At 35.9% G+C, this 23,114-nt stretch overlaps 1 protein-coding gene across 1 annotated transcript; it reads left to right on the top strand.

Moving 5' to 3' along the window:
• Positions 1 to 4,403: 4,403 nt before the first annotated feature.
• LOC114533694 (fibulin-2-like) lies at positions 4,404 to 22,974 on the top strand. The gene is made up of 8 exons (XM_028555293.1): positions 4,404 to 4,513; positions 4,669 to 4,889; positions 7,421 to 7,463; positions 8,156 to 8,278; positions 21,855 to 21,977; positions 22,214 to 22,336; positions 22,574 to 22,696; positions 22,847 to 22,974. Exons 1-8 carry the CDS (start codon positions 4,417 to 4,419, stop codon positions 22,972 to 22,974), a joined length of 981 nt encoding a protein of 326 aa, XP_028411094.1. The 5' UTR covers positions 4,404 to 4,416.
• Positions 22,975 to 23,114: the final 140 nt, after the last annotated feature.

The following is a 23,114-nucleotide window of genomic DNA, read 5'->3' as shown; positions in this document are numbered from 1 at the left end:
AATTAATAAGCAGAGTGACGTTCCTCGTTCTGAAATGAAATCGCCTTTATTATTTTTTAGCCACCTAATTCATCTGCAGTGGAATTTTAACACGAAGCATGCATGGGAAACGTTGTCACAAAATTGTTTGCACCCGTTGTTCCCGAAAAACGATTTTAAAAAATTACTATATAAATTATTATATGCATAATAATTACACCAGCCATGTCGATTATTTTTTGATCGATTTTCAATTGAAGATCGTTAATTCTTATTGAAGAGAAATTAATGTAGCGAACTGCCGAATTCGATAAAACTTCACTTGACAGTTTGCGCAAAATGTTTGAATAAAATTGCAAATCATATATAAAGAAGCCAAACACAATAGTTATAAAAGACGGCGTATAATCTTTACATGATCTTAATGATACCATGGTCTTAATCAGTTTGACCATAGGCAGCCCAGACATGTTTTCGTTCTCGTGGCGCTCGCGCGTGTACACGAGTCTACTTGGTCTATTATTATGAAAAGATTAGCAAGTTTTTTTACTAAAATATACTACAACGTTTGCTACGGCCTGAATATCTTGCAAATTACAAATAAGAATAATATAAAAATTACATCGGTTTAAACGCCAGTAATTTGACTACATTCTTCCGAAGTTTTAACTTCAAACGTTAATTTTAAGGATGATAAAAAAGCAAATGTGTTTTCGATATTTTGACAAAATTTTGTCAAGATTATGCTAGTGGCACCTACACTGTGGTGTCGTCATCATTTAGATTTGCAAACAGAAAACTGTTTGGCTCTTGCGTGCGAAATTTCCTGCTGAAAAAACGACAACCAATCAGTTTCTTGTTTGCAAATCTAAATGATGACGACACCACAGTGTAGGTGCCACTAGCATAATCTTGACAAAATTTTGTCAAAATATCGATACACATTTGCTTCTTTAGCATCCTTAAAATCAACGCTTGAAGTTAAAACGTCGGGAGAATGTAGTCAAATTACCGGCGTTTAAACTGATGTAATTTTTATATCATTTTTATTTGTAATTTGCAAGATATTCAGGCCGTAGCAAACGTTGTAGTATATTTCAGTAAAAAAAGCTTGCCAATCTTTTCATAATAATGGACCAAGTAGACTCGTGTACACGCGCGAGCGGCACGAGAACGAAAACATGTCTGGGCTGCCTATGGTTTAACCGTCGAAATGTCATTAAGGTTGTCGTAAATAAGTCAATCATGCAGTGACAATTCCTTTTTTTTCAATGGCGAGTATATTGTAATAAAGTTTGTCAGATATTCCCAATGATTGTGTAGCGAAACTGCTGTTATCCAAATCTCATTATTGAACGCAATCTTTCCGAACAAAATTTCCTGAGGCCACGTGCATGTTTTTCTAAGGCCACACGCCCCCCCTTTTTTTCTTGGTGATTATAACTGACAAACCGCTTCCTTTATAATTGCCTCCCTTACGACGGTTTTTGTTGTAAATTGCGTACATTTACTTCGTAATACGAATTCTTAATAAAAGACAACTTCAAATGGGCCGTTAACATTAGCATTTGTTTCCATACCGGAGGAATCGCAGGCTCGGAGAACGAGATTGCACAATTCATACAATGGAAGACAGGCCCTGGGTACGAAGGTTGAAAAATTGGCCGTAGATAAAGTGCCAAAAAAGAGGCGTTAATATTCAATAATTTATGCAACCTCCACTTAAATAATTTATTTGTTGTTGAGTGCTACTAACATGCATATTAGTATTTTACTACTGTTCGTGGCCATGCAGTTTCTACGCAAATTAAACCAACTGTTGAAATAAAGTCCTGAAATAATTTCCAATATATCTTATTCAGAGTTGTGGTAAGTCATTTTAAACATAAAATTTTGTTTCTATAATGACTTTTTTTCGTAAAATGCGGTCAAATGTTAAGTTGTTTTAGCAGTTTGTAGGTTATAGATGCCCTTTGATAACAGAAACTTAGTAATTCTGAGACTGAAATGAAATTGGTCGGCTGTTTGAAATTGTTGCCAGGGATTACCGTGCAATTAATACTCACACGAAATTCAGGCTATTTTATATCGACGAAGTATTCAATATTTTTCTTAGTTTTAGATTATTTCAAGCAGTTTAGAAATTTAATGTGTGAAATAAGAGCACTAAGTTGCCTAGCGCCATTAGAGAAAAATAAATAAACTGAATGAATTAAAGCAAACTACCTGCTTACGCAAATGAATGTCAGTCACGAGTTTGGCTCATTCGTGTTGCGCAATTAATCTCCATCTCGGCTAAACTGGCATTTGAAAAATTTCTGCTATTGCAGTATCGTTATAATATATGTTTAATTATTCTCCCCACGCGGCAAAAATCTCTGGCTCTCCTGCATGGTCTTATCCGCATTGCCTCAATTCCTGATCCTTGCAGGAGACGGTCACTCTGCATGTTGCTGACTTTGTAGGGGTTGACAGTAACTGTTGCCTCCTTCCCGAGTTTCCTGAACATAAATATGTGTTGTTTTAAAAATATGTGTTAATAAAATTAATATCGTTCTGTTTGATAAAAATAGACGAGCGAGGAGAATTATTTCGTGTAACCAAAATTATCCAATGAAATTGCGCATGATTCACTGTGTTTAGATGCTCAGAGAATAAATTTTATATAGAGCTTCAGGAAAGGTTTGCATGCATGCTTGACTGTCAATATCTACGATCATTGCATTACATGATGTTATGTTGCTGTCAAAAGCTAAAAATTCATAAATCCTATTGAATGCATGCCTGCCTTACAGTTTTCACGCAGTTGTAATGATTCAAATAACTAACTCAATAACTAACAATTTATATTGTTCGAAGACATGCATAGAAAAGAATAAAGATAGCGTCGAAAATCCACTTTTTGTGCTTTAGCTCGCAATGTATATTTGCATTGCTTTTTTGTCTAGTTATTATCGCAAAAATACAATATTAAGACACTTCAAACTCGTCTTCACACTATTATGCGGAAACTGTCGTACCACGTGCACAATCATGGAGTGACAGATTTTTAACCTGAAAAACTTTCATCACAACACATATACAATGGAAAACATGTCCTGAGAACGAAGTTTAAAGAATTGGCAGATGGAGCGTTTTTAATTTAATTTAATTTTCGGAGCTACGACTGTCCATAAACTGCCAAATAAGAGACGTTAATATTTAACATGCAGCTTGCTGTTGAGTGCTACTAACATGCAAATTAGTATTTTACTACTATTCGTCCATACAGTTTCTACGGAAACCAGCTGTTTCAAGTGTGTCTGCGTCTGTTCAATTAAGTTTAGATTGCAGTTGGGGTAAGAATATGTTCAATACATGAAGATTCTGGTCCTATTTTAACAATATCGCCGTTTAACAAGATGATGTGGTCGAGTATGGGCGCTTTGACTCGTCGTAGTTTGCACAGGATCGAAGATTTAATATAATTATATAAGCGCGAATTCCAAAGGCAAAGTGTAAGACAAAGCGAATGTATCATACCGTTTATTTACATTTTTGAACAATTAAACTTCTATACATTTTAAAGTACGATGTGTTTCTGAATTTCGCAACCCAACATTTAGGTTAGCAAGGGATCTAAATGCGAATATGAACTGTATTGTTTATGTTCAGAAGTTCTATATTGAAGACTGGCACGCCAGAACAGGCGTCTTGTTACTAGAAATACATGCATGCAGGGTTGCCCTCGCCAATCGCCATTTCAAACGACGCAAATTTTTTCCTGAGCTAGCCAGACCTCAATATAATAGCGGATGTTTCACATTGTTGTTTCTCATTACCTGCTGCATGCGTTGCATGCAGTTATAGTCATTTAGGAAATAGAAAACATTTTCCGTGTTTCTATACAGTTATATAGAAACATAATGCAGCAGGCAAACAGGTGATTTCTGTTCACCTTTACGACTGTCTTTGTTTTCGAAAAATTTGCACGAGTTATTTCATAATATTATACTAAAGGCTCGGTCCATGCAAGCGAAAAAAGAACTCGACCATGCAGTATCCCCCTGTACGGACCGAACAAGCTCAGTCAATAACATATATATACTATAATACTATAAGTATATATTATATATTCGATGAACTTTAGTAAACTTATAGATTCACATGCACGAGTAAGCAATTAGCTATCCACAGCTTATCCCACAAACGCATAACGTTAACCTTAACGCAAAACCGTCAACGATACCTCAAACTCCTCCCAGTCCAACAATTTTTCAATCTAAAAGCGTCCGCTTTCTATACTTACCAATGTAAGTTGATTACGTCGTTATAGCAACTTAATTGTATTTTCAAATTTTTATGAAACACATTTCTATTCCTCTTTTTCTTGGTCATAACTCGTATATGAAAAATATTCTCCAGAATTACCGAGTCAGAGAAGAGACGATTTAAACGATGTTTGTAGCGGCCAGCTTGAGCTTTCTGTTGCTTGCTATTGGAAACATTTCAGCAAACCAATGTTCCCCGACGAATTACGACACAATCATAAGAGGTGAGTATTGTCGAAAAAAAATGAGAGAAAAATATTGTCGTGAAACACCATTTAAATGTTTCATCTGGTGAAATCATGCAGCACGAATAAAACACACAATTTTAGTTGAAATTTGAACATTAATTTGACATTCAAGGATTTTGTTAAATTTTTAGGAGGTCCATCATTGCCTGCGGATGAAATAATATCAAGACACAATGTTACATCTTCAGTTGTTATGTTAGGATGTCACACTCACTGCAAAGACGAAGACAAATGTGTTGGATTCAACTACAGAACAACAAAAAATGTCGAAAATTGTCAACTTACCAACGTTACTAGAAAGAAAGAAGAAGCGAAAACGGGAGATTGGATATTGATGCAAGATGTTGAAGCGGTAAGGCTTCCAAGACTTTTTGCTAACATTTACATACACATTCATATATTTATTCGGGATTCGGACATTATTATTCAACTACAAAATCTGCTCTGATTGCTTTATCATCTGCATAGTGAATTGCTGTTAGGTTTGTTTCATCATCTGCAGAGTTTCGATGTGTTGCCCTTGTTGCATTTCTCTATATGCTCTCTTCTCTTCCTGTTTTGCCTCTTTTGCTCTTTCTCCATCTCTTTTGCTCTTTCTCCATCTCCTTTGTCGTAGCCATTCCAACATGTCACCTGATCTCCTTCTCTTCTGTAACTGTCCAACATTTTCACTTGTCCCTGCATTTTCGCAATTCCCTCCATTGCTCTTTCTCTCATCGCTCTTTCTCCCCTTTCTTGTTCAATCTGAATTTTTACTTCATTTTCACTCACTGTCCGGTTCAATTGTCTCGAGATGAGAACATTTTTTGTCGGCAGCGCAGCTATCTCTCCTCAATAATTGACACCGCCTTATCTAAGCTTCCGACGTTTCCTGCTTAGACACCCTTAGAGACCCTGCCTCTACCACCTGTAGCATTAATTCTACCGCCTTAGTTCTAACACATCATCCCTTCAATTTTGCTGTTAGGGATGTCAACTTAGGAATTTTGATATCTTGCAGAATGATCCCGAGAGATCTTCCATTTTCACCGATAATCCCTTAGTCTGTTTTTGGCAAAACAAAAATATCCGGGACACATTGGTTCACAGATCTTTACAGCAAAACTGTTCAGAACCTAATGGCACATTCCCTTATGGCATTATCGAATGTAAAACATGCTCAGTTACCGATTCTGGCACTGTTATTTCGGCTCTCAATTCACAGTTTTTCATCAGGCACCATTTCACATGCCTTTCTATGAACCTCATTTATTGCATCTCATCAGTGCATCTCATGCAACAAATGTGGTTTACTATATATCGGTGAAACTGGAAGATCTCTAAGAGTAAGGTTTGGTAAACACAGTAGGTCCGTCAACAACCACGATTACACCAAGCCTGTTGCCAGACACTTTACCTCTGGTAAACATTGTGTCACGGAAATGAGAATTAGAGCCCTCTGTCCCATTTCCGGTACTATAACGATAGCCGTAAACGACAAGAAATGCGACTCATCCAGTCTTTGCACTATCCATCACTCCAGCATAAACGAGACTCTCCTTCATTTAAGCTCATTCACCCAGAGTAATATGACTTCCATTGTTAATGAAGTAATATGACTTCCAATATGTTTTCGTTGCTGATCAGGCTTCCTTCATTGGGAGCTATTCTTAGCCCACAATCAGTCGTCTCTTTGGCAATGTAATGTATTCCAATTTGTTTTGATTTTTTGTTTTCTATTGTCCGGTTTTTATCACGTGTTTTGCCTCCATACAAAACATGTACTCTCTATATATTTTCATACGAGCTCTCCTGACAAAGGCTCTCAGGTCGAAACGTCGAAAAGTGTTTTCTCTATTTTAGGCAGTTGTTATACCACATTTGATGCTATATGTTTTGGCTACCTTTTCCTTGAGCATTCCGTTTTTTCTCCCATTTTGCTTTCTAAATGACTAACACTGAATCTACAAAGATCTATATAAAAAGCTTTGGCAATACTTGCTATATTATTACATATTTTTAAAATAAATTTACATAAATTGACCTTAGTGGAAGCGACGGTACCTTTATTCGAGAAAAAAACATAAAAAACCCTCGACGTCTTAGACACGACGTGAAATGTTGTGCGGTTTTAGCAGTATTTTTGTTCTGCGAACAAGGCTAGGATTGCTGGCATCAAGCATCCCTAGTACAAGCCGATGTACGAATTTCAGAAATCGGTATATTTGTAAACAAAGTATATTGACCGGTCAATTTCGTTCACCTAATTAAATCATTCAAATTCAAATTCTGTGGGTCTTTACGTCTTTGACGATCAGAGAATTTCAGAGTAGCAACGACGTCAAAGAGAACAGAAGTGCATGATTTACTAGTTTTCCTCACTTTACTGAGTATTTTATGTACAATTAATGCATGGTTAAAAAGGAGTAGTTAAACAATTTTGTTAACAATATTTGATGTCAGACCCTCGACGGTCGCCTATGGGAAAGATCCTGCCGATTTACATTCAGTTAATCACAGTAACTGCGCCAGATCGGGGACCCGCAACGTGCAACTTTCAATTGCGCGAGAGAAAAATTGTTCTTATTAAAATGTTAGAAAATATTTTCTCTATGTCTGCAATCTTTGGATCACTCTGCATGTATATAAGTGCCAAAATACAACCTTTTCCTCTCTTAAGAAATATACTGTATCTCATTGTTTCTTTTGCCTATACGTACAAAATTCGACATTGAAGAAATAAAGAAATTAAAAATTATAAAGAATAAAGAAAAAAAAAGAGTCGAAATTTTCATGATACTGTTGTATTAGTGTACATAATGTAGTGATATATTGATTAATGTATACAAATTAAAATCAACATCTAATTAACTTCAGTATTGTTGTTTTAATAATTTTGTATAGGCAAAGAATAGAGTTGAGAAAGAAAAGCTTACCAGGAAATCAGGTGATTTGCTTTAGAATTATCACAAATAACGTAACTATAGATTTCGGAACATTCAGAATATCATTCCGTACAAAACTACGAGAATTTTAATAATAACTAAATTAATTGATTAACTATTATGCAATGAGAAATATTTTAAATTATCCGTGAATATGCGCCACATTAATGCAATACATACCAATGAACCTCAGGATCTCTTTCGACAAATTTTGATTGGGGTGGGGACCTTAACCTTAACCCTTATCCAAAACGAAACATTCGCTAGCAAAGTAGAAATGTTGATCCAGCCCGAAGGTGCTGCTTGAAAAATTTGTGAGATCAGTAGTCTGTTTTTTAAAAAAATATGAAAAACAAAATGTTTTCATGCTTGAGAGATGATATTTGTGAAATTTACATTGCCTTAATTTCGAGTGGGATTCATAAAAACTCAAATTAAAGTCAGATATCGGTTAGACACCAGGAATCGAACCTACGCCTTGCGTCGCCGGTGCAATGATTCTGCATGAGCGACATGCAGAGATAACTCACAAGAACGAGCGTAGTTGGTGTGGATTTAGCAAGGTAATTCCCGGAAGTATAGGTGACAATAAATCACTGAATTAAGACTTTGTGCCACTTTACTTAATGAAGGCGTCCTAATTTTGAGTGGAAATAATACACACGTAGGTTCCTGACAACATCGTTTATTTCAGACGTTGACGAGTGTTCCCTGGGAACTCACAAATGTCACTCAAACGCCACCTGCAATAACACTATTGGCTCCTACGAATGTCACTGTCGCAGAGGATTTGCTGGAAATGGGAAAACATGTTCAGGCAAGATTAATTATTTTACATTACAAGTATTAACATGTCATACTTGTATAAGCTAAATATTTTATAGGCGTTATTATAGTTTTTTCTTTAGGCGCACAAGTTTCCAGAGGCACTTTTCAGTTAAAAAAACGGCAGCTAAAATTAAATCAAGCTAAAATGAATATATGCCTGGATCGTTTAATTGTTTTAGTTTGTTTTTCCTAAACGATTTGAAGTTTAGAATGTAGACATACAATGATTTGCGTTTTACACCACTGGGAATATTAAAACGTATTTTTCAGGTTTCCGCTGCGCTGACTTGTATGAAACGGGAAACAACCAAAGTGGAATTTATGAAATTAATCCTGATGGAAAGGGAAGTTTCAAAGTATTTTGTGATATGACAACATCAGGTGGAGGATGGACCGTATTTCAACGTCGTCTTGATGGAAGTGTTGACTTCTACCGAGGATGGCAAGATTACAAACAAGGTTTTGGTAACTTGAGCGGAGAATATTGGCTTGGTCTTGACAAGATACAAAGTATGACAAAAATTTCACAAAATGAACTTCGTATCGACATGGAAGATACATCTGGAAACACCAGTTACGCTCATTATGATTCATTTAATGTTAGCAGCGAAAATACAAAGTACAAGTTGAATGTTAGAGGTTATAATGGTAAGTATTTTACATTAAACTAAGTCATATTTGAATAAAATTAAAGGGGAGTCCAGCTCTCTTTACAATCAACTTTGCAGTGAACTATAAACCAGCATAATTATTATATTTTTCCATCTAGAAAAATTATCAATGAGTCAACGATATATATTTTCAGCGGATTCATGTATTAATGCGATTCAGCCAGGATGCAGCGAACAGACAAATTTAACGTTTTATTTGTAAACTATATCCGAGTTCGAAGTCGAGAAATATCGAACTTTTTTTATCATGCTTATTGCGCAATCAAAAACAGGCTACCGTGTCGCACCGTGGCTTAATTACGTGGCAAAAACTTGCCCTGTGATTGGTTTGCTACACTGCACCGTGCCCGAACGTTACTATATTTAGGAACAATTGCGCAATAATCTGCACGCTGATCGTCTCAACTAGTTGCTGTGATCGCTATAGCTTCCGAACATACTCGGCACAATTTCGGCAAGCTTTTGGCGAATTTTATAGTTCAGTGTTAACTGGATAATCATACTATGAAACAAGGAATAATAATTTGGAATTTGTTCCCACTTTTAGCAAGAATTGGTAATTATTAGACCACAATAACGAAAGATATTACTCAAATTATTTGCTTTAGACATATATTTGCTTAATTTTGGAGTGATTCAAAGAATTAATATGTACTTCTAAATAGTGTGTGAATATTAGATTGCATTTCTTCCAAAAAGATGAAACTGAAAAATTCTAGATGGGAAAATCTGAGCGTGGCCCGAGCCACGTTCGATACCGTCTAGATGCGCGCCTGGTAAACGCGGCAGAATGCGGTGGTAAAATGTAAAAGAATAGCTGCATGAAGAATAAAATAAAATTCAAACGTGTATATACAAGAGAAATAAGAGAATACTATGAAACTCGAGGTGATCTGCATGCAGTCCATATAATGGAGCACAAGGCTCCATATTATAATTCCCAACCTAATATTCTCAGTGTCTTAATATTCTTAGTTATATTGATACGCTTGATAATATTACAGCAACTCTTTACCATAGCATTTTCTGAAGGAGTGTTTCAGCCACGTCGTCGTCGGATAGATTTAATCAAATGAAAAATCTGTATTATCTTTTAACTTTGACTAACAATACAATTATATCCTGCGACTATGAGTAACCATCATGAAGCCTACGCATTTTCCAAACAGCATAACATTCTACTTGGATATCATAAAGATTACTGTTGAGTATCTGGGATAGAACAGTGAACATGCATAACATTTTCAAAATCACAACTTTAAATCACAAATTCACATGTGACCGTCAAATTTGAGCGACGACGTGAGTCACCTTACGTAGCATAATTATGTGTATTTAGATTTATTTGTAATTTCATTTGTAATTTAATTCACTTTAATTTATATATTTTTACATTAGGTACAGCAGGAGACTCGTTATCATTTCATAACGGTATGGCTTTCACCACCAAAGATTCTGACAATGATCATGATGGACACAACTGTGCAGTTCTATACAAAGGAGCCTGGTGGTATCGCAGTTGCCATGACTCCAATTTGAATGGTTTGTATCATTATGGCGCACACACATCGTACGCTGATGGAGTCAACTGGAAACATTGGAAAGGACAAAAATATTCTCTGAAATCAACATCGATGAAAATACGACCACGTGAATTTGGAAAGAGGAAATAAAGTTGTTTTATACATTCTCTATTTATTATTATTATTAGAAGTGTTACATATTGTAGCTGTGAAGCTGAATTACGTGCAAAATTAGATAAAAATATATAATATAACACACATAAAATAATTGAAATAGGAAAATATTTGCACCATGTAGTTAATTAGTTTAAAGAGAGCCTATTCATAATTTGCTCCATTAAAAACTCTAACCGATGACGGAATAAAAGTCTATTTGTTTTTGTTTTGTAGTCAGTGAAAGGGCGAATTTGTCTCAGACCATACTTTGTTTCCTGCTTGAGAGGCAAAAGATTCGTGAACTTGTGGTCGCGAGTGTTTACTAGCTATATGTCATTAAAAAGTTTTTTACATGCTTCTTCACGTTTTCAAGTTTTGCAAAACCGCTGATCTTCATAACTTAAATTAGGGTATATAACCAAAATCACACGTTTTTTCACTCGTTCAATAGCATTTGAGAGATAGCATTGTAATCCGTAGTAGTACATATGGCATGCAGTGGTGCAAACTCACCTGAGCGCAGTACAAACGTCGGTTGTACTTTCTTTCGTTTAGGCAGGTAGGTAGTTAGGTAGTTCGGTTGATAGGTAGGTAGGTAGGAGGAAGTAGGTAGGTAGGTAGGTAGGTAGGTAGTTCGGTTGGTAGGTAGGTAGGTAGGTAGGTATGTAGTTAGGTAGGTAGGTAGGTAGATAGGTAGTTAGGTAGGTAGGTAGGTTCGTAGGTAGTAGGTAGGTAGGTAGTTAGGTAGTTATGTAGTTAGGTAGGTAGGCAGGTAGTAGGTAGGTAGGTAGGTAGGTATTTAGGTAGGTATTTAGGTAGGTAGTTAGGTAGGCAAGTAGGTAGGTAGGTAGGTAGGTTGATAGTTAGGTAGGTAGGTAGGTATTTAGGTAGGTAGTTAGGTAGGCAGGTAGGTAGGTTGGTATGTAGGTAGGTAGGTGGGTAGGTAGGTAGGTAGGTAGGTAGGTAGGTAGGTAGGTAGGTAGGTAGGTAGGTAGGTAGTTAGGTAGTTAGGTAGGTAGGTAGGTAGGTAGGTAGATAGGTAGGTAGGTAGGTAGGTAGGTAGCTAGGTAGCTAGGTAGGTAGGTAAGTAGTTAGTTAGGTAGGTAGGTAGGTAGTTAGGTAGGTAGCTAGGTAGGCAGGTAAGTATTTAGGTAGGTAGGGAGTAGGTAGATAGGTAGTTAGGTAGTTAGGTAGGTATTTAGGTAGGTAGGTATATAGGTAGGTAGGTAGGTAGGTAGGTAGTTACGTATAGGTAGTTAAATAGTTAGATAATCCGTTTATTAAAATCATCTTGCAGCCATAGGGCTGAATTGCATGACTATGTATACAAAAATATCTTAACAGCTATTTACGAGATTATTAAACATTATAGGTTTTTCAATAACAATTAGTACACACCTTTAAAATATGAACTACTTATAAATTTATTAGACTAGATATTATAAATGTATCTCTAAATCAATTAGTACGGTATTTTGGAATGTTAAAAAGATTGTCGTTCCTAAGATTATATTTCGATGTCACCTTAAGAGGCAGTATAATTTAAGAAGTTTATGATCCATATCATTGAAATTAAGTTAAAAAGTTTATTGCATAGATCACCCCTTCGAACGTGTAAATTCTTTAGTCCCAGCATGACTAGGGCATCTTCATAGGATAGTTGACGATAAATGATACCTAGCGCTATCTGTTGTTTCCTTTCAATTTCTATTCATCTGACAAGTATTGTGGTAGACTGTAGTGGAGAACCTGACAGGAGGAAAGCTTTACCCTCTGTGATCTTCTTCTCAGAAAGTCTGTGATCCAATTCAAAGTTGATGGTTTAAGAACTATTTCTAAATGTTTGCATACAGATCATTATGGTCACTAAGATCAAACGCTTTTCGATATTCTGTAACCAATGATCGCACACATCCGCCCTCTTTGTCTACTGTTTCCGACCAAAGCAATAAAAGGCAATGTGGTACGTATTGGAGCCAGGTATAAAACCAAATTGGTTACAGTCTCGGCGATTCATTATTCTCGGTTGTAAATCGTGTTTAATAATGGCATTTTCAGCAATTTTACAGAGTGTTAAGGTAGGGGATATAGACCTAAGATCTTTATTAACAAAGATCACTAGCTTACCTTTCGGTATAGGGCAGTTATTTTCCTATTTCCAAGAAACAGGCACTTAATTTTCTTTAAAGGACGTATTTTTTTTATTATTGTTGATACATGCATTGCAAGATAACTGCAAACTTCCGCAGAATCCAATTGGGCAGACAATCGGGAACACTAGATTTTTCAGGTTTAACACGGTGGTTTAACACGGTTTAAATATGGGAAAATTTCCTCCTCCAACAAACAAATTGGGCTATCATTTTCGGTCATAATAGCGATGCAATCCGGCGGCAGGTGACAGTCATGCATAGGTTTTAAAAAACAGTCGTTTATCAAATTGCTAAGTGAATCGAGATCTTGTGTGTCCTGTTCCAAGTTTGCAAAGATGTTACTCGTCGACTTTTGTTGGTGACCACAGAGACGTTTCACTTCTTTCCACCAATATTTGGAATTATTACGTTTAATTTCTTTCACTTTAGCTTCATAATATAACTTTCGGAATTTTTTCCTGCATTGATTTACTTTATTCCGTAGCTATTTATACTACGTGTGATTGTTTTGTGTGAAAGCCTTCTGCCTTTTTTTTAATCAAACATTTTAGGTTGCTGTTTATTCAGGGTTGATCATTCTTGTTAACCTTTACATACTTCAGTTGCACTATAAAGGGTACAATCGGTAATTTATAACGTTGGTGAAGTTACTCAGGTTCACAAGACTGATTTGAATTAACCACTAAATCCCAAGGAACTTTACATAGAAATCTTCCAAGACGGTGAATGCTGCTGGGTCTCCTGTCACGCACATAAATTGTTTCCTTTGGTTGGTTACCATGGATTCTCTCATTGGAAAGGGCGATAATAGTAAGATGATCCGACAAACCCAGTGCAGGGGCACTTAACGGCTGATCACAAAAATACCAGAGAATACCACAGTACCACAGAATACTACAGAATAGCACAGTACCACAGAATGCCACAGTACCACAGAATACTACCGAATAGCACAGTACCACAGAATACCACAGTACCACAGAATACTACAGAATAGCACAGTAGCACAGAATGCCACAATACCACGGAATACTACAGAATAGCACAGTACCACAGAATGCCACAGAATGCCACAGTATCACAGAATACCACAGCAACACAGAATGCAACAGCACAACAGTACTTTTTTCTGAAAATGACGCTTCCAAATAAAACCGGGCACGATGTTCAAGAACGAGCACTGCCTCGTTTTAACGCAGTCTTAGTTACTAACATTATACTTTCAGTTTCAACACAGCTCCGATTAATAAGCAGAGTGACGTTCCTTGTTCTAAAATGAAATCGCCTTTATTATTTTTTATCCACGTAATTCATCTGCAGTGTAATTTTAACACGAAGCATGCATGGGAAACGTTGTCACAAAATTGCTTGCCGGCACCTTGTTCCCGAAAAACAATAAAAAAATTACTATATCAATTATTATACGCATCATAATTACACTAGCGATGTCGATTATTTTTATATCGATTTTCAATTGATCATCGTTAATTGTTATTGAAAAGAAATTAATGCATGTAGCGAACTCCCGAATTCTATAAAACTTCACAAGACACTTTGCGCAAAATGTTTGGATAGAGTTGCAAATGATTTAAAGAAGCCAAACACAATAGTTATAAAAGTTAGCGTACGGTGTAGCTATAATCTGTATATAATTTTAATAATATCTTGATTCTGAATCAGTTTGACAGTCGAAATGTCATTAGGGGTGTCGTAAATAGTTCAATCATGTATGCAGTGACAATTCCTTTTTGAAAGGGCGAGTATATTGTAATGACGTTGGTTATATATTCTTGATTGTGTAGCGAAACTGCTGTTATCATTTTTATTATCGTAAATCTCATTGAACGCAATCTTTGTGAACAAAATTTTCTGAGATCACGTGCATGTTTTTTTAAGGCCACATGCCCCCTCCACTCCCGGCCTTTTTTCTCATGGTATTTACAACTGACAAACCGCCTCCTATATAATTGATTCCCTCATAACCATTCTTGTTGTAGATTGCATACATTGACTTTGTAATAACAATTCTTAATAAAAGAAAACATTAAATGGGCGGTTATATGGGCCGTTAACATTAGCATTTGTTTCCTCACTGGAGGAATTGCGGGCTCGGGGAACGAGATTGCACAATACATACAATGGAAGACAGACCCTGGGTACGAAGGTTGAAAAATTGGCCGCAGATAAACTGCCAAAAAAGAGGCGTTAATATTTAATAATTTATGCAACCTCCACTTAATTTATTTGCTGTTGAGTGCTACTAACATGCAAATTAGTATTTTATTACTGTTCGTCCATGCAGTTTCTACTCAAAGCAGCTGTTTCAAATAAAGTCCTGAAATAATTTCCAAGATATCTTAATCAGAGTTGTGGTAAGTCATTTTAAACATAAAATATATTTTTAATGACTTTTTTTCGTGAAATGCAGTCGAATGTCGAGTTATTTTAGGAGTTTGTCGGTTATAGATGCCCTTTGATAACAGAAACTTAGTAATTCTGAGACTGAAATGAAATTAGTCGGCTGTTTAAGATTGTTACCAGCGATAACCGTGCATTAAAGACTCACACGAAATGCAGGCTATTTTATGTAGACGAAGTATTCAATATTTTTCTTAGTTTTAGATTATTTCAAGCAGTTTAATGTGTGATATAAGTTGGCTAGCGCCATTAGAAAAAAATAAACAAACTGTATCAATTAAAGCAAACTACCTGCTTACACAAATGAGTTTGCCTTATTCGTGTGGCACAATTAATCTCCATCTTAGCTAAACTGACATTTGAAAAATATCTTCCATTGATATCGGTTTGATAATTATATGTTTATAAGTATCCTCCCCACGAGGCCAAAATCTCTGGCTCCCCTGCAGGGTCTTATGTTCGCATTGCCTCAATTCCTGATTCTTGCAGGCGACGGTCACGCTATGGATGTTGGTGACTTTGTAGAGGTTGACAGTAACTGTTGTAAACATGCGTGTTAATGAAATTAATATCGGTCTGTTTGATAAAAATAAACGAGCGAGGAGAACTATTTCTTGTAACCAAAATTATCCAACGAAATTGCGCATGATTCACTGTGTTTAGATGCTCAGAGAATATAGAGCTTCAGGAAAGGTTTGCATGCATGCTTGTTGTCAATATCTACGAGAATTGCATTACCTAACGTTATGTTGCTGTCAAAGGCTAAAAATTCATAAATCCTTTTGAATGCATGCCGACCTGCCTACAGTTTTCACGCAGTTGTAATGATTCAAATAACTAACTCAATAACTAACAATTTATTTTGTTCGAAGACATAGAAAAGATTAAAGATAGCGTCGAGGATCCACTTTTTGTGTTTTTTTCTCGCAATGCATATTTCAATGGTTCTTTACACTGTCTAGTTATTATTGCAAAAATACAATATTAAGACACTTCAAACTCGTCTCCACACTATGCAGAAACTGTCGTACCACGTGCACAAAAAGTGAACCACATCGAGTGAATGATTTTTAACCTGAAAATTTTCATCACAACACATATACAATGGAAGACAGATCCTGAGAACTAAGTTTACAGAATTGGCAGATGGAGCGTTTTTAATTTAATTTAATTTTCGGAGCTACGACTGTGCCTAACCTGCCAAATAAATAAGAGACGTTAATATTTAACATGCAACTTGCACTTAAATAATTTATTGCTGTTGAGTGCTACTAACATGCAAATTAGTATTTTATTACTGTTCGTCCATGCAGTTTCTACGCAAACCAGCTGTTAAAATAAAGTCCTGAAATAATCTCCAATATACCTAGCACTATAAGAGAAAAACAAACAAACTATGAATTAAAGTCGCACATTTAATATCCATCTTTGCTAAACTGACATTTAAAAATTATCTGCTATTGCAATATCGTTATAATATATGTTTAAATATTCTCCACACCAGACAAAAGTCTCTCGCTCTCCTGCATGGTCTTATCCGCATAGCCTCAATTCCTGATTCTTGCAGTTAATATCGTTCTGTTTGATAAAAAAGTTATCCAAACGAAATTGCGGATGATTCACTGTGTTTAGATGCTCGGCCAATAGAGCTTCAGGAAAGGTTTGCATGCATGCTTGTCCGTCAATATCTGCGAAAATTGCCGACCTTACATAAAAACAAACAACTTCCGAAGAGTTGGACTTGTTTTAGCGCCGAGCCAAACACGCAGAAGCAAACACAGTCGTCAAGGTGAAATGAAATCACCATTTACCTGCTGCATGCGTTGCATGCGGTTATAATCATTAGACTTACTAGTTAATACTTCAGTATAGCTAAACCTTTAAAACAGCAAAAATAATTTAAATTCCCAATCACTAAACGTCGAATATTGTTTTTCGATTATTGAATTAATCATGCAGAAAATAACTCTTTTGAAGTTAAAACGATGATAAAAATCCTTAAAATAGTCAGTTAGGTCTTCGCAAAACGACATAGCAAGTTCATAAAAAGCCGAAATAAACAAAGTACACACCTACAATATCAAGGATTATATAGTACGAGTTGTTCACCGCTTAACTTTTGCGCACAGCTAGACAATAGGGACACACGAATACTGAAGAGAGAAAAGAAAGCTAAATCTATAGAGCGATACACCTGACAATGCTAATTTAAGCTGACAACACACATCAACATGGATTTCCAACTAGCTATTCGCTGTTCAAGTTACCATGCAGTCAAGCTATCGCACTATGTTACTCAGATCATGCAGATAAGTTATTATTAAGAAATAGGATAATATTTAAATATACTTTGTTAGGTTTAAATTGCTATAGTTCACTAAAGGTTTAAAAATGCTGTTCTCATATTTTGTTCGTTCTCACCGGCGACGTAACAGCATGTATATTGCTACATTAGAAGTCGAGTTCAAGACAGCAAAATAACCCTTTAATAATTAATAATAAAGTAATCATTTCGTTTTATTTAATTTTTTTTGCTACTGTTAACGAAAAACCGTCAACTCTTCCGAGTCCAACAATTTTTCAAACTAAAAGCATCCGCTTCCCTTCTTACCAATGTAAGTGGATTACGTCGCTATAGCAACTTAATTGTATTTTCACATTTTTAAAACACAGCCAACATCATAATTATCTCACGATCATTTTCTATTCCTCTTTTTCTTGGTCATAATTTCGAAAAATATCTTCCAGAATTACCGAGTCAGACAAGAGACGATTTAAACGATGTTTGTAGCGGCCAGCTTGAGCTTGCTGTTGCTTGCTATAATTGGAGACATTTCAGCAAACCAATGTTCCCCGACGAATTACGACATAATCATAAAAGGTGAGTATTGTCGAAAAAAGTAAGGGAAAAAATATTGTCATGAAACACCATTTAAATGTTTCATGTGGTGAAATCATGCAGCCCGAATAAAACACATAATTTTAGTTGAAATTTGGACATTAATTTGACATTAAAGGATTTTGTTAAAAATTTTAGGAGGTCCCTCATTGCCTGCGGATGAAATAATATCAAGACACAATGTTACATCTTCAGTTGTCATGTTAGGATGTCACACTCACTGCAAAGACGAAGACAAATGTGTTGGATTCAACTACAGAGCAACAAAAAATGTTGAAAATTGCCAACTGACAAACGTTACTAGAAAGAAAGAAGAAACGAAAACGGGAGATTGGATATTAATGCAAAATGTTGAAGCGGTAAGGCTTGCAAGACTTTTTGCTTGCATTTACATACACATTGATATATTTATTTAGGATTCGGACATTATTATTAAACTTCAAAATCTGCTCTGATTGCTTCATCTGCATAGTGAATTGCTGTTGCATTTGTTGCATTTCTGTTTGTTTCATCATCTGCAGAGCTTCCATGTGTTGGCCTTGTTGCATTTCTCTAGATGCTTTCTTCCCTTCCTGTTTTGCCTCTCTTTCTTCTTTCTCCACCTCTATCCTTCGTCGTAGCCATTCCAACATGTGACATGATCTCCTTCTCTTTTGTAATTGTCCAGCATTTTCACTTGTCCCTGCATTTTCGCAATTCCCTCCATTGCTCTTTCTCTCATATCTAAAGGCTGTCCCCTTTTCTGTTCAATCTTATTTTTCACTTCATTTTCACTCTTTCCGGTCCAAATGTCTTGAGATGAGATCATTCTTGGCAGGGCGCGGCTATTCCTCCTCACTTATTGACACTGCCTTATCTAAGGCTTCCGACATTTCCCGCTTAGACACCCTTAGAGACCCTGTCTCTACCACCCCTAGCAATAATTCTACCCTCTTAGTTCTAACACACCATCCCTTCAATTTTGCTGTTAGAGATGTCATATTTAGGAATTTTCATATCTTGCAGAATGATCCTGAGAGATCTTTCATTTTCACCGATACCCTCCTAGTCTGTTTTTGGCGGAACAAAAATATCCGGGACACATTGGTTCACAGCTCTCTACAGCAAAACTGTTCAGAGCCCAATTAATGGCACATTCCTTTGTGGCATTATCCAATGTAAAACATGCTAATTTACGATTCTGGCACTGTTATTTCGGCTCCCAATTCACAGTTTTTAATCAGGCACCATTTCAAATGCCTCTCCTCCAACCTCATATTTATTGCATCTCATGCAACAAATGTGGTTTACTATATATCTGGGAAACTGGAAGATCTCTAAGAATAAAGTTCGGTGAAAACAGTAGGTCCGTCAACAACCAAGATAACAACAAGCCTTTTGCCAAACACTTTACCTCTGGTAATAATTATGTCATAGTTGTTGTTAATCACAATGTTCTGCGGTTTTAGCAGTATTTTTGTTTGCGAACAAGGCTAGGATTGCTCGCATCAAGCATCCCTAGTACAAGTCGATGTACGAATTTCAGAAATCCGTGTAATTATTTGTAAGCAAGGTCTATTAGCCGGTCAATTTCGTTCACCTAATTAAATCATTCATTCATTTATACGGCCCGAAATTCTCTGGGTCTTTATGTCTTTGACGATCAGAGAATTTCAGAGTTTGCGACTCTGAACGTCAAAGATAGCAAAAGTGATTTACTAGTTTTTCTCACTTTACTGAGTATTTTATGTGCAATTAATGCATGGTTTATAAAAAGAAGTAGTTAATTGAACAATTTTGTGAACAATATTTGATGTCAGACCCTCGACACTCACCTAGCTATGGGAAAGATCCTGCCGATTTACATCCAGTTAATCACAGTAACTGGACCAGATCGGAGACCTTCTTTCATTGAATAAAATATGAAACTGTAGAATGAATTATCAACGCGCAACTTCAATCGTGATTGTGCGAGAAAAATTTTAGAAAATATTTTTTCTATACCTGCAATCTTTGGATCACACTGCATGTAAACGTGCCAAAATACTACCCTTTCCTCTATTAAGAAATATACGCGGTATCTCATGTCTCTTTTGTCAATCCGGACAAAAGTAAACATTGAAGAATAAAGAAATTTATAGAATGAAAATAATAGAAATACTAGAAAAAATGGCAGAAATACGACATGATTCTTATCTTTTTTTGGAAGATAAGTTACTCATATATAGTCAGTGTTATGGTAAATTTTTTTAATTATTAAATACCATGAAATATAACATCAGACGTCTCATAAAACTTCCGAAGTTTCCGTTTCGACTGGTTTTTGCACGGGAATATTTAGATTTTCTTTTTTTTGCCATTATGAAAACGGAATTTATAAATGAAATTATAATGTCGTTTATCACATAACACATTCAGATTTATAGTTAAATACATTTGAGATTATTAAAGTTGTGTTTACCACAAAAGAATTACTTTTTAAAACTGTGTCCGATGAAATATTATCAAGTGTAAAATCTTTCAACTTCATTATACAAGGTGAATTCGGTCGAAAATTTGGTCTTGTTATTTGTTAAACCGTGAAAAGTCCTGACTTCATTCGAGTTTCTAATTGAGTAAAAATACATATATTCCATATTTATGAAAATAAAAATTTGTACATTTTATCAAAATTTTGCTAAATGACAATTATTCATTGACGTTTGTAAATACAAATTTTTGTCTCGACCAGTCAAGAGCTTAGTAGTTCACACTGGCGCATGCGCATAACGTAGAAGACCGTTGATAGCGTGAGGTCCATTGCATAATGGCGGACGACTTTGATTTCGCATTTGCACATCGTGGGTGTAAATATCCGAGCAGAATTAGTACCCTCGCACGGTGCTCTGCACAGGCTCGGGGATAAATTTAGAGTCGTAATTTTCATGATGCTGTTGCATGTAGAGGTGTAATTATTGTAGTGATATATTGATTAATGAATAAAAATTAATATCAACATCTAATTAACTTCATTATTGTTGTAATTAATTTGTTATAGGCAAAGAATAGAGTTGAAAATAAAAAACTTACCAGGAAATCAGGTAATTTGCTTTAGAATTACCACAAATAACGTAATTATAAATGTTGGAACATTCGGAATATCATTCGGAACAAAACTACGGGAATTTAAACAATAACTAAATAAATTTATTAACTATTATGCAATGAGAAATGTTTTAAATCTTCTGTCAATATGCGCCACATTAATGCAATACGTACCAATGAACCTTAGGAACTTTTTGAACGAATAATTGGGTGGGGACTAGGGTTAGGACCTTTAGCAAAAACGAAACACTCGTTAGCAATGTAGAAGTGTTGATCGAGCCCGAAGGAGCTGCTTGAAAAATTTGTGAGATCAGTAGTCTGTTTTTAAAAAAATATGAATATTTTCATTCTTGAGAGAAGATATTAGTGAAATTTACGTTGCCTTAATTTCGAGTGGGATTCATAAAAACTCAAATTAAAGTCAGATATCGGTTAGACATGCAGCAGGAATCGAACCCACGCCTTGCGATGCGGGTGCAATGATTCTACAGAGATGGCAACTCACAAGAACGGGCGTAGTTGGTGTGGATTTGGCATAGTAATTCCTGCGAGTAGGTGAGAATAAATCACTAAATTAAGACTTTGTGCACTTTACTCAATGAAGGAGAATTCTCCTGGGTCCTAATCTTGAGCGGAAATGATAAACACATCTATAGGTTCCTGACAAGATCGTTTATTTCAGACGATGACGAGTGTTCCCTGGGAACTCACAAATGTCACTCAAATGCAACCTGCAATAACACTATTGGCTCCTACGAATGTCATTGTCGGAGAGGATTTTTAGGAAATGGGAAAACATGCTCAGGTAAGATTATCTTAATCGACTTTTTTATACAGCTAGGGGCTCGAAACAAGTAGACAAACTCATCGAAATAACACTTCTAGCTCAAGGGAACTGGTACGACCTTGTTCTCTTTTATGAAGTCAAGTGTACCAGCATTTTGACAAATAAATTTCTTATTAATGCAATGCATGAAGATATATTAAACAAAGTAAGTGCATGGTCTTCGCCTAGACTCCTGACAAGATCGTTTATTTCAGATGTTGACGAGTGTTCTCTGGGAACTCAAAAATGTCACTCAAACGCAACCTGCAATAACACTATTGGCTCCTACGAATGTCGCTGTCGCGGAGGATTTGCTGGAAATGGGAAAACATGTTCAGGTAAGATAATTTTAATCGACTTTTTTATATAGCAAGTAGACAAACTCATTGATAAAAGCACTTCTAGCTGTAAGGGATCTGGTACGACATTGTTCTCTCTTATGAAGTCGAGTGTACCAGAATTCTTTTGACGGATAATTTCTTAAATGCAATGCAATTCATGAAGATATATCAAACAATGTAAGTGGTCTTCAACTAAGCTTACGTTGATTTTTAATATTAATACGTTGATTTAAGACGTTGACGAGTGTTTCCTTGGAACTCACAAATGTCACTCAAATGCAACCTGCAATAACACTATTGGCTCCTACGAATGTCACTGTCGCAGAGGATTTGCTGGAAATGGGAAAACATGCATAGGCAAGATTAATTATTTCACATTATATTAATTTTACTAACATGTTATACTTGTATCAGCCATACATTTTATAGGCGTCAGATCCATTTTTAACGCAATAATTTCTATCATATTATAATTATAGTTTATGAACTCTTTATCGTTCATTTCAGACGATGACGAGTGTTTCCTTGGAACTCACAAATGTCACTCAAACGCTACCTGCAATAACACTATTGGCTCCTATGAATGTCACTGTTGCAGAGGATTTTTAGGAAATGGGAAAACATGTTCAGGTTAGATTATTCTAATCGATTTTTTTATATAGCAAGGGGCTCGAACAAAGTAGACAGACTCGTTGATATAAGCACTTCCAGCTCTAAGGGATCTGACACGACCTTGTTCTGTCTTATGAAGTCGAGTTTACCAGCATTCTTTTGA

Source organism: Dendronephthya gigantea, unplaced genomic scaffold (genome assembly GCF_004324835.1).
Source record: "Dendronephthya gigantea isolate DGI-Jeju-01 unplaced genomic scaffold, DenGig_1.0 000094F, whole genome shotgun sequence".
Classification (NCBI taxonomy): Eukaryota; Metazoa; Cnidaria; class Anthozoa; order Malacalcyonacea; family Nephtheidae; genus Dendronephthya; species Dendronephthya gigantea.
Note: the sequence above shows the minus strand (reverse complement) of the source record. Positions and strands in the feature narration are given on the sequence as shown.